Below are 13,053 nucleotides of genomic sequence, written 5' to 3' on the forward strand. Positions count from 1 at the left end.
AGATCGGCTTTCTATTGGACCCCAGACCACCGGTCGAGGCTTCAACCTCTTCCTTTCGGGAGAACCCCATCACTCGTTTGACAACCGCGTGGACCATCTTTTACATACGAACAGTTTCAAGGGCGAAACATTCCCATCAGCCACTTATAAGCCTGCGGCGTGCGCCCGCCTGTGCGAGACTCAGTGAGATCGTATAGCCTTTTTGCCACTTCTGCGCAGTGTTGCTCGGACACAATGTCCATGGACAAAATGTGTGGACAGCGTGGCCAAATCAGTGGCGGAGAACAAATGTGTCCGTTACGCGGACACAGGAAAAACAGTGGGCCGGTCTCGATCCGCCTACCCGAGCGTCGTTCGTCGATAACGATAATCAATTATCGATCTACGTATTCGTCGCCGTGATGTCCTGGTGCCCCATGATCGTGGGCGGCTACTGTCCGACAGTGTCCTGAGCAACACGGCTCCTGTGCGCCAAGTAAGTGTTGTTTAAGAAAATCCGTTGCGAATGGCAGCATCGTAAGGAACCAAACTCGCTTGGAACGGATCCAAGAATAACGGATTGATAACATTGAGATGGGCGTCGACTTATTAATAATGTTCCGACTTCGCATCGAGATAATCAGTCAAAGGTCACGGTGAACATTCATAACCTTCCGAGTTATCCGGAGCTTGTCACAGGAGGGTTGGCTAACTGTAGGAAGAAGAACAAAAGGGAGTTAAGTATATAACCCATATGCCAGTGCCCGCTCGAGGGTAAGGAGAATATGTTATTGCCTCCAAATTGGCAGCTCTAGCCATTGTGATCTGAATGAATTCACCGGTAAAACGACACGATGATAATAATTGATGCATCCGAGGGTTAAAAAACGAAGAGTAGAACGTTCAACCAACACATAGTGGTATTCTGAGGTTCTCACGGTCACTGTCAGCGTCCCTGAAGGTGACGGCGGAACCGAGACGTCCCTTTTTGCGGTCGAGTCATCCACGGGATGCTTCTTTTAACGTCCGACATCCAGAACTCCAAGTATTTCATGAGCAAGCATGAATCAGCCATCCAACACCGCGAACTTCTACAGTACATGCATGATTCGCACGTTCACGAAGACAATATACTTTGTATACTCGCTTTTGTCAGCGTAGCAGGGTGGGAAAGGGAAAGGTCGGCTTACAGTACACCAAAAATCCCAACTTGGAACAGTTGAAGAAAGGGAGAGACAGAAAGAATAAGAACGGAAGGGTACGTGCCACCTGGATCTCGCAGATTCTAATATGAGCTGACATTGTCGCCTATCTCTTCAGTCCTCAGGGTTTTGAAAAGTACAGATGGCGCCCATCCCTATATTCAACACCCCCCGTCAGCAGCGCCAATATTCCATCTTCAACCCGTTCTGTTCAGTCCGTCGCCAGACGTTTTTGCTTCTACTCTCACCGCGACTGCTTCGTTTCGAACGCTTGTGACCTCAGTCGACGACACGATACACATCGAGTGCAACGCCAGGCTCGACTTTCTCGACGGCTCAAGTCCCTTATTGTTCGTTCATCGCGGCTGGCGCATGTGGAAGAAAGACGGAGTGCTTGAACGGAAGTAAGGATCAGCCCCTCACTAGGGCTACCTCGGGGAGAACGGTATGTCCTTTTGGTCACTATCTCAAGTGCATGTACTGATTCCGAACTTCAAGCTTTGCAGACTGTTATGAAGGATAGTAAAACCGCATCTTTTTGGCACCGTCGAGAGAAACAGGTGGAAAACAGTGTTGAAATGCAGTAATCGATGAATATGGTCACCGTATCGCGGTCTGCTGTTTATGACTTCTGCTCTTCGGATGGCTGGCGCGTTCTCCGTTTTGCAGGTACACGACTTGGGCATGAGGTAGCTTTGCTCGAGGTTTGGAATATACCAAAAATATTCTTCCGATGGTAACCACTTCCGAGGTCTATCGTTACCTCTGACGGTGGGCATGACATCCAAACTTCTGTACGCGTGCCCTGCTAGACCCACAGAGAACCGTTAACGAAACCGGAGGCGGAAGGTTTCGGCGGTAGATAAATGGGGCAGCCACACACTTGGGTACCTCATTAATCTGGGAACAACGAGTTGTTTAGGTTTGCAGGGTCCCATCCGGTCATCTGTTGTTTCCTGATCCACCTCTCCCCTCCCTAGATGCTGCGGTAGTCGATATTGATGCAGTACCAACAATGGAGACCAGAAGCCCTCTAACATCACACACTCTACTTTTCGCCTCCCGGACGGTTCAGCCTCGCAATGTATTTTTCTCAGAACAATTTAATGCAGGTTGACCGAACACGCTAGTGCTCTAAACTCTTTCGAATATTTTTGTTCATTTTTGGACTTCTATAATTGTCGTGGCTCTTGCCTTCACTTGCGGTTCAATATCTTGCGATACGCGTAACAAGCAATGTGACATAACACCTTACATAATCTGACTGAAACCTTCTTCTCAACTATCATGTCGGGACGACGTTTGGAAAAGATGGTGCGTACTGCCTCGTACTTCCTCTATTATAAAACCTACCATACCCACAGATTTCCCAAATCGAAGCACATAGGGATGCTGGTCAAGTAAAAGCTCGAGCCGCACTGGCGCAGTTCAACCACATGTCAGTCACTCAAATTTGTGACTCTTTCATGGGAATCAAGCTTCCATCGTCCATCAAGCCGAAATCCCTTCATTCACCGATCCTAGATCAACCATCCAATCGCGTCCTTAATGCTCTCGCGGCTTTTGGAACTTCCTTCGTTAAAGGTCAAATACCTGCAGAACACGCTCGATCACTATGGCCGAAGGTTTTTGCGTGGGCGGCTCTTTTCATCCGAGACATTGTGCTTGTTCAACTGAATGACAACGACGCGTCCGTTCCTGCCGATTTACCACCTGTTCAAATGAAAGAAAAGGTCATCTGGGTTCTCTGTTCCGTATTCTGGGTTGGAACGTCGTCAAACAGTTTATCTGATCGCTCTACCTTGTACGAGTTAGCTTTCAAGTCGATTCCCACCTTCGTTCCTTTAGCCTTGGAGCTCTGTGTTTACCTTGCGGCCACGGATCACCTCGCTTCCTACGCCATGTGGGAACAAGTCCGCCTCCTGTCCTCCATGAATTCTACCGGCGAAAAGCAGCTCGACGCAAGTTGCAAACAACTGCTACTGCCGGGTTCCCGTTACGACATCGCAACGATCTCCATGCACACTCTAGACAACCGTCTCGAAAAGCCTTTCGACCCGTACACAGTGCGGGAAAGTCTTTCTCTCATTCAACGCATGCTATCCGAGAGGATCCAACAAGAAGTCGGTGGAGATAATCCGCAACATCTCCGTTGGCAGGGCCTCATCTGCAAGATAATTCGTATTTTGTCCAGGTCTACTTCTTTTCTTTCGGAGGAGTGGAGGGCCACCCACCGAGATGAGATTATGGCAATCGTAGAGTGTATGGGTTTAGGAACCAACTTGCTGCAACTTCTCCTGCACGCGGGCAAGGGACCTAGCTGGGCTTCAAAGGCACTGGATGAGAAGCTACTCGTAGTGATTGCTAAGCTTCCTGCGACGTTTTCATCTGAGAAAGGTCGGCTTGGTTTGACGTTGGGCGAGTTTTATTCCATGTTGCTTTCAACTCTCCGACCTTTCACTCTCTATCGACCTGTCCTTCGTCGCGTCTTCCGCAACTTAACTCTCATAAACTCGTCCAGGAGTTTACAATACCGCTCCGGTTCTGAGAATTCGATGTTGAACGCCATTTTGGCTTTCGAACAAAAAGCGCGTTCGACAAAGCTTGATATGGAGAATTTTGACAACTACAGGATTAAAACTGGCAAGATGTCGTGTTCGAACGCAAATGTAGGTCTCAAATGTTCTCAGATTTAAAGAAACTGATCGCATGTAATCAGTGTACTTCCTTGTCAAATGAGGCCAAGTTTCTGAAGCGGTGCTCTCAATGCCATGTCGCCATGTACTGCTCCCGCGAATGTCAAAAGGAGGACTGGAGCCAGAAACACCGTACCGAGTGCAGAAACTTTACGACTTTAAAGGATGGTGAGTCAGTTCAATCCAAACAATGTGCACCGTCAACTCAATCATGTATATGTAAAACAGGTTACGGATATCATGTATCTCACCTAGACGAGCTCTTCGTCAGGAACCTCGTTAATACTATGATACGAGACGACTATCTCAACAACCCAGAAAAGTTTCAACCCGGGTCTTCGCGAGGAAAGGATCTCGTCTCCTTCTATATGCTCGACGAAGACCCTCCAAGATATGGCATCGAGATCATAGAGCACGCAGAGAAATACATCAAAATGATATTGCCACCAGAGGGGTACGGTCAGTTTCTGAAACTGAACCAGAAACCAAGGAATAAAACGGACATCTTGGTGTTGGTGATCCTTCCTGGCTCCTCGAGTCTGTTCTACATACATTCCTTGTTATGATTTCGAGTAGGGTTGAATCGTATGAATCTTACTGTTCGGCGCCAGTGTTCATCTTTGAATTTCGTTGTGCGCAATGCCCCTGGATAACGGAAAGGTTCACTTTGACCGGGCGGCTTTTGGGGGAAGATTCGGGGGGGGGGGAACCGTTCATTGTCGTCGCGAAGTACAATCAAGAGAAGTCTATTCCACTTGCAGAAGGGGTGTAGAGTGAGATCCGGGAGCTCGTCGCGTTTGGGAGATACTTTGTTTCGAACGTAAGTCCGATCTGCGTTTTGGCGTGAAGAGAATCTAACGCGTTTCAGCTTCAAAATTGATTGGTCTACAAGGAGAAGGCCAAACCGTATTTTACTTTACCCGGGAGACGACACCAAGAGGATATATCGTATTTGTCCACGCGTGTCCGCACAGCTTTGTCACGCCTCACCCCCTTGCTCTTTCATCTTTTCCACATCCTTCGTCATGATTGAGGCAAACAAAGAGGGGAAAGGTGTCCATTGTTCCGCTTGGTTCCGATCGAATTCTATTCTTTCATAGAATATTCTTCCTTTACCCGACGATAGATGAGATCCTGAATTCGTCACATTTGGCACCCGGCGAAATCAGGATAAGAAACGAGGAGCCCTACTTGCATTTAATACGACAGGCCACCTTGAACCGAACCTTCTCAATCTATGGTCAGCAGTAAAACCATATAAGGTCCATTGAAACCTGCTGTCAATGCAGAGTGAGTAAATGTGGAAATTCTATGGTCCGGACTCCGAGGCGTGCCGCCCTACGGCCGCTATTTGCCGGGTCGGGGCTCGATTACAGTCCGTCGGTCTGTCGAGGCAAGAAGGTAACGTCGATCATGTGCTCAGTTTGACTTTCTATGGGTACTATTTTCGCGCACACCTGCAGTCTCTTGTCCTCTTTCTCATCCTATTGCAGACACGGGGTGGACGAGCAATGTGCCAATGTCTGTACCTGACTCAAATGAAGCTTTGGTTTGTACCTCAATCTCTATCATCCCTGGAGGAACACGTCTCATCCAACTGAAATTCACGGAATAGTTGGATAGTACTTACCTCGTATCCTTCCCTCATCCCGATAGGGACTCGCTCGCTAATTTGTTCGACCCACTGGGAGCAGCGTCCTTGAAACATACCTTGCGTTTGAATCAAGTCGCAGTAAATTGGATCTTCCTTTGGAATTTCAGACCTCCGAGATTTTATCGATTATCTCACAATGATCAAGAGGAATAGTTGATACCACGCGGCCGCTGTATCTGGTAAAGCATTCTCGCTATAAGTTGAGGTTTTGGGCACTTTCGAGAAGCGTTACCGGATAAAGGACGTTAACCACACGGGCAGTGAGTGAATACTTTTCTTCTCGTAGCTCGGATTAGATTCCGAACAAGTAGATTGACATCTAGAACTCTGCTCCGCAGTTATTCTTCCATTATCACTTTCAGTGAAATTCAGTTATCATGGGTACAATGTCATCGTTCTAATTCTTAATGCAACATGCCACCAGTGAATAGACTCAAGGGTACGTATAACTCCAAAGCCCCAACCAGCATTGTGATTGTCATTCTAGGGTGCACAAAACTATCGACGTTGTACTCCAATTCCCATGTTCATGTGAAGAAAACACTGCTTGCTTTGACTTTAGTGGAGCACGGAGCTTCAAATCTCCGGAATTCCAAGTCTGTTCAGTTTAAGAATCGATCCATTTTTGTCAGCAGGAATGTTACTCTAGTAAAGTGATCGCGTCTTCAAGTTCTAGCTCCAAGCTCACCATTGATAAGCCACCTGGGGCTACATTGACACAGGAGAAAAGACATAGACTACATGGGCATTCCCAGCTTTCAATGAATGAGTGCTCCTTGCTGTTCGAATTAGAGTCCGAACAAAGCCTATTGTCTACCACCGGTTCGACAGTAAGAATTTTCAAAAGCCTATAAATGTGCTTGTGTTCGCTTTTATTGTGGAGCTTGGAGTAATTTCAAATTCATCTCTGTGGAGTGTATCCGAGTCAGTGGGACTGCTCAGGAATTTGGTGTATAAAGGTGTGAACAAGAGTGATTTTTTTGCGTCGCCTTCCAACGTTAGTCAACTCGTCTTGGGCTAATCTTCAGACTATAGCTTTGCAGCCCGTTTCAAACCCTTGTGAGTGTCCCACAGATCGAATCATACTGAGACACAAAATTGCCTTGCTGATAAACGACCACTTTTCGGCCCATGCTCAGGGGGAAACACTTATTCATCATGGATTCTATGCTTTACAGGACAAAAAACGACAACACCAACGAAGTATTCAAGCTTCACAGCAAGAACATCATAGAAAACTATCAAAAAGCCTTCCTTACCTTCCTTCCCACTGAGTCAGTGGCAGCTGCACCTGCTGGTCGCGCCGAGCAGGTCGCTGACACCAAGCATCGTATCGCCGTAATCGGCGCTGGCGTATCGGGACTCCTGGTGGCAATGCGACTTGCCGATAAAGGGATGAAAGTCGACGTATATGAAGCTTCGAATCGTACCGGTGGTCGCCTTTACACCTACAAGTTTCCTGGCGGCGGGGAGTGGGATTACTTTGTGAGTGGACCTTTGAGTACCATTCGTCTATGTATGCACGGATAGCTGACTCCTTCTTTTCACGTTTCGATTAAAAGGACATCGGTGCTATGCGATTCCCAGACACCGCGGTAATGAAACCGACATACGATCTTTTCAAAGAACTTGAGATTCCGCTTCTAAACTACCAAATGCACACTGACAAGAACTGGCTATACTACAATGATATCCGGGTTAAACGCGGTGACGCAGCCGGACAGGACTTTGGTGCGCGTGAGAGCAAGGGGGGAACCGTTCCGGACGAGTGGGTTAACATCGGTATTTCGAAACTGATGGACAACGTTTATGGGAGGTTCCTCGCCATGCTGAGAAAGGAGTTTAAAGAAGGTTACAAGGAATTGATGAAGTACGATGAACACTCGACTCGGAGCTTTATGGCATTCGTACATCTGGAGGAATGGGTCGACTCATCTGGAAAGACGTATCCTCGGAAGGACCTTTATCCAACCTCTGTCATCAATTGGCTCGAGACGATGACTTACTCTACAGGATGGTTCGACCGGGCGTTCAGGTATGTGTACTGGGATTTATTCTTGAGCAATTGTACTTACTACTCGGCCATCCTCATAACTTTTCTCATTCGCGTAACCTAGTGAAACCGTTCTAGAAGCGTTGGCCTTTGCCGAAGGGTTGCCGAAGCCTGCAGAATTCCGTTGCGTCAAGTGAGCATCCTACTAATTGACTCAAGATACCTCAATAGTTCAAGCTAACAACAATGCGGTCTAGGGATGGTTCTCAGAGGGTCACAGATAAAATGGTTGAATTGTTGAAGACCAAGTTCAAGGATAGCGTCGCCATCTACACCGGTAAACCGGTGGCCTCCGTAACCTACGACCCGCCGGATCAATCATTGTCTGTCACTTGGAAGGACTCCACCAACCCGAACACCGGCCATACTAGCTCTGGATACTCCCAGGTTGTCCTGACCATATCCCCTCAGTCTATGAGACAGATGGACCTTTCGACATGCAGGCTTGACTATGGCCAGCGAAATGCATTACGGATGCTTCAGCCTGGCCCTTCAATCAAAATCGGCATGAAATTCAAACGAAACTGGTGGGCTGATCAGCAGATCACTGGTGGGCAGAGTGTAACTGATCGGTCCGCGCGTGCCGTCGTGTATCCGTCTCATGGGAGTGGTGAATCCACAGTGCTCATTGCGAGTTATTGCTGGAGTAAGTCTCTTCCTTCATTTCTTGTTCTTCAGAAGGATGACGCGTATTATACAGCGCAAGATGCGAGGAATCTTGGGGCTTGGATAGATGGTCTTCCGAAAGAGTCTTACTATGAGGAACGATTGAGGGACTTGATTCTAGGCGACCTTTCGGCTATCCACGGCATTCCGCTAGCTGATATCAAAAGGGAATACGACTGTATGTACGCCTACGACTGGGCTCAGAATCCCCAAACCATAGGTTAGTTTCATTGTGAACCTGAGTTTCTGGATATCAAATGATTGTCATCTTTCCATAGGTGCATATGCCTTCTTCGGTCCTGGCCAATTCAGTTCCTTGTACGCAAACCTCACGAGGCCTGCAGCAGGCGGCCGTCTTCATTTTGCTGGAGAGGCTATTAGCACATGCCACGCGTAAGTGTGGTCTCCACCCACCTTTCGCAAACGCGACAAATCTGAATTACCACTTTATTAGCTGGGTCGCTGGCGCAGTCGAGAGTGCGAACAGGGTCGTCAATCAGATTCAACCTGCCTCCGAAACGCTGGAAATGATACTCGAGCCGGAAGCTGCGGTGCTGCAATTGGCTATCAGTGATTACTTACAGAAGAACGAGGAGAAACGTTGAAGTAGGAATTCGAAATGTCATGCAGGTTCAATATGTACAAGACTCTATGTACCTTAGCAATGGAGAAAAACACTGAAGTTCATTGCAAAATTTGTGAGTGGATGACTCTCCATTGCCAAAAAAATCGTCTAGGATTTTCTAAATCCCTGATGTCGGAGTTTGAAGAATATTTAGCTTTAGCTTGTATTCCCGCCGACCATCTGTATTTAGGAAAACCTAGATCTACTTATGGGGGTGGGCATTTCACGGTTCGCCCGCGTCCAGCTTACTAATACATAATTCCACCAAAAACATGTCCGCCCTCTCTACCATCTCTACTTTGTCTCTACTACTGCTTTATTATCAACAGAACTCTGCGTTATCGCTTTATACACGCCTATACGGATGCTTGGGAACATGTGTATGAAAATTAAGGTAAATCTAATACATCAATTAACGAAACTATTGTTTATCTCCTCTGCCTCCTCTTCCTCCTCCTCCCAAGATGAAAGGACAATGTGACTGCCCTCAGACACTTGAGAGACTGATTGTCCGTTTTCTTCGACACTAGGAAATGCAGTTTGCGCAGTAATTTGTTGTCCTTGATGGTGCTCGATTGCATTCCAAAGCAGCATGTTTTTGTTTGCCTGGAGACCCCTTGCGACTTTTCCTCTACCTTTCGGGATCGCAGTATCCCCCCCAAACTCACATAGGAAATCCAGTTGATCATCGACATCGTCAATATGATGTAAGGTTTTGACCTGCATCAACCACAAGCAGAATCTCGAACCAATCTGATGAAGCCGCTAATGCGACTTTTGACATCTATGCTACATTATGTCCATTTCAGCACATATACTAAGTGCTTTGGAACGATATAGACATTGTATGAGAACTAGAGTGAGCCCAAGCTGCTAGTTAAAGCTTATGGCTGCTAGAAGAGTACACTAGTACAGCTGAGAAACAGCTAGAGAGCATCCTGTAGAGCTAGCCTGAAAACTGTAAGACACTATGTGAGCGGTCTCTATTCAGAAAGACCACTCTCTGCACTCTATTATGCACAAAGCGATTAAGGGATATTAGGTTGAGGCTTATGCTTCAGTACTGGACTTGTAGCTAAGAGGGATGAAGTCTTAAACAGACTCCTAAAGAGAGGAAGCGAACACTCTCGAACAAAGATGGACTTAGAGAAAGGCATGCCGAAGTGTTGAGCGCTAGTGGTTCATACAGACCGAGCAGATGCTACGGAAAGAAGTAAAACACATGCCTAAGACCAAGGACGAGGTGAAGTCAAGTGTGAGCGATCAGAGAGGTGTCCGAACATGTGCAAGCATCAGAGAGAGACTGTCTTTGGACAGGTCGGAGAGAGCTAGCGCTCTCGGATAGGATTGAGGATTGGATTCCATGTGCCGAACCATATGAGTTCTTGCTAAGGGACTAACCGATGAATAGAGACCAGTGACGTTAAGAGCTAGACTCTTCCAGACCGTGTGCAAATGCCTGGCAGAAAGAGCTAGCAAAGTTAGAGGCATATGCTAGCGGTATTAGTGAGTGAGAATGCAGCTAGATAGCATTGCCTGCAAGAACCCAGCATGGGCAGCCAAGCCCGAAGACGATTTGTAAGCTAGTGTAGAAATTGTATATATACCAGGCCTGTATCTGTAGTTAAGGCAAGCAAGTACTGCCAGTGTGTAGGAAAGTTTTGGAGTAACTGCCCATGCATAACCTCCAAATAGAGATTAGATTTGCCCTGTTAAATCAGTGATTGGATAAGAGATTGGATAAGAGCGAACAATTCAGAGAACAGTTCAGAGACCTTCAGAGTTATTCAGAGAACAGACTTCATATTGAGTTTCATAGTCCAACCCCTAGCTTTCCACTCTCCCTTCTAAGTCCACTGGACACAAAGCAACCCTACTACAAAAACCCCTAGCTGTTCAAGCATATAGCACAGATAGCTGTAACTAAGAGCTAGCTTTCCCTAGTCTTTGGTATTACCCTTTTTGAGATAAGAAGCATACCCTTTGGCAAGCATTTCCACCCTTGCAATTCTTCTGGGGTGTTGAGTGGTGATAGACTCTTCACAACTGGGATAGCTATATTGTTGAGGATTGATTGATTTGTTAGTGCTACACATAGCACTGATAGGTTGGTTTGTTCTTGAGCATAGAGGTAGATATATTCATTCCCAGCGCCCATTACCGCTTGTCCTCGGCATCTTTTTTTCTTGGCATCAGCAAAAAATCTGGAAACGCTGCAATGCCATTGCAGTGTTCACGATCCATTATATCGGGTGCAATCCAAAATGCCTGTTATTATCTAATGTCGGGGGTTTGCAACAGTCTTACAATACAGGCATGACACTGTTGTGAACCCTCTATTTTGTTGTAATTCGTTTGGTGGGTTTCAACAGATTTCTGGTAAGTCCAGCGAGTTGAGAGGGTCGTGGCAGATTGTGGGAGCTGTCATGAATGGTGGGCATGGTGCAGGGTTGTGGCAGTTGGTACAAGTGCTAGTGGTTGCAGTGGGTTGCTGGGCTTACAACAGTTTGATTGTACGGTTTTCATCTAGTTGTAGGACGTTAGAATGTATTATGAGTGTAGTAATCGATTACAGGAGTTGCAGTGAGTTGCAGAACTTACCATGGGTTGAAGAAGTCCTATCTGTTTGCAGATGTAAAAATGGATCATAAGAATAGCAACTGCTTGTGATATTTACAGCAGGCTCGAGAAATGGACGACAAGGTAATGGTGCAAACCAAATATATTTTTACATGTCAATACATACTGTAACATACATGGAACGAGTATCTGAACTATTACATTCAACAATATCGCTTCAACACCCTGGCAGCCCTATCTAACCCTTAGTATGATTCAATGAAGAGCTTTGGACAAGGTCACTGAAAAAGCGATCATGTTAGTATGGGAGGACAGTGATAACATCAAGATAAGATCATCAATGAACTCACCACAATAAACTAATAACATTATGGATCTCAACTACAAGAGGAGAAAGGTGGAATCTGAACGAAACAGTGACAAAAAAACAACATTTGTAGTGCAAAACACTTATGTTGAGTGGGAGTCGAGTGATGGGTAGTAGGAATATCCGGATAGCTTCTGAGTGAGGAGAAAAAAGTGCATATATGAGGTTCGGTAGGTGCTGGGGATGAAAAGAGGACCATAACACTGCTGTTCAATATGGTAGAAGTCAGGAACATGCAGGGTGGAGTCATTGGAGCATGCACATTTAAATATTCAAGGTTCAAAGCCAATCCAATGTCAACATCAAGCAATAACCTAGTATCTAAAAGGGTCACTGAATAGTGAAGCTTGAAGCGTTGGCAGAAAACAGGTAATTACAGATAATATCAACTGACTGTTGAAGAAGTCAAGCCAACACATTGGCATAAGGTGGTAGCAGTAAAACAGATGTGCAAGCAATGGTGGTGGTTGGGGGGAAAGGAAGGATGGGGAGAGGCCGAAGTCTTCAGTGTTTTATATTCCAGAGGAGCCTGTGCACGGAGATTGCTGAAGGTCATCATAGACTTGTTATAGTGGAGATGGAGGACAGAGGATGGGGCATTAGAGGTGTGTCAAGTTGAATCGATGGGTGGAGGTAGAGGAAAAGAATCATGGGAAAACTGGCTCCAAGTCACCGCCAAGTCACTGCCAAAAATGTTGCAAACAGGCTCTGGCCCGCCAATATAACGCCTGGCGATGCCCGAAAAGCATGGCCCCGGATGGTTTAACAACAGCTGAAACCCAATGCTATGACTATAAACCCTTGTAAATCATTAAGTACCTTACCACAAATAAGGAAACAACCTCCTGCTACACTAGTATTAAGTTTTGACGCTCTTGCATCACATTTCACCAGTGTTCCATCGGATTTTCATTAACAATAACCAAATTATAACAGTATCTTAACTTGCAAAACTCATACTGGTAGTTTTATCAAGTAATTTAAGTTCGTGATAGTATTGCACAAGTGATACAAGAGTATTACAATACTACTTTAAGCCTCTCCAATCTTAGTACTGGATGGTAATCACTGTTACCCATAAGATTGGGGTTGCAGCATTTCCAGGTTTTTGCTGATGTCTTTTTGTCGACGGCCCACTCATGATTTATTGCTGCAGCTTGATTCTGACCCTGCACAACTTCCTCCTTCCTTTTTCTTTCTAACCCACTTGTGTCCAGCTCCTGTGTCACCT

At 46.2% G+C, this 13,053-nt stretch overlaps 2 protein-coding genes across 2 annotated transcripts; both read left to right on the top strand.

Annotated features, from left to right (window-relative positions):
* Positions 1–975: 975 nt before the first annotated feature.
* Positions 976–4,443, top strand: E1B28_008113 (uncharacterized protein; the record flags this gene model as incomplete). Its single annotated transcript, XM_043152899.1, has 7 exons — positions 976–1,237; positions 1,300–1,626; positions 1,680–2,103; positions 2,162–2,495; positions 2,546–3,850; positions 3,901–4,045; positions 4,106–4,443. Exons 4-7 carry the CDS (start codon positions 2,469–2,471, stop codon positions 4,441–4,443), a joined length of 1,815 nt encoding a protein of 604 aa, XP_043008182.1. The 5' UTR covers positions 976–1,237; positions 1,300–1,626; positions 1,680–2,103; positions 2,162–2,468.
* Positions 4,444–6,689: 2,246 nt separating this feature from the next.
* Positions 6,690–8,855, top strand: E1B28_008114 (uncharacterized protein; the record flags this gene model as incomplete). Its single annotated transcript, XM_043152900.1, has 6 exons — positions 6,690–7,016; positions 7,094–7,566; positions 7,649–7,717; positions 7,782–8,470; positions 8,529–8,643; positions 8,705–8,855. 6 exons carry the CDS (start codon positions 6,690–6,692, stop codon positions 8,853–8,855), a joined length of 1,824 nt encoding a protein of 607 aa, XP_043008183.1.
* Between the last annotated feature and the right edge of the window lie 4,198 nt (positions 8,856–13,053).

This window comes from Marasmius oreades, chromosome 5 (assembly GCF_018924745.1).
Source record: "Marasmius oreades isolate 03SP1 chromosome 5, whole genome shotgun sequence".
Classification (NCBI taxonomy): domain Eukaryota; kingdom Fungi; phylum Basidiomycota; class Agaricomycetes; order Agaricales; family Marasmiaceae; genus Marasmius; species Marasmius oreades.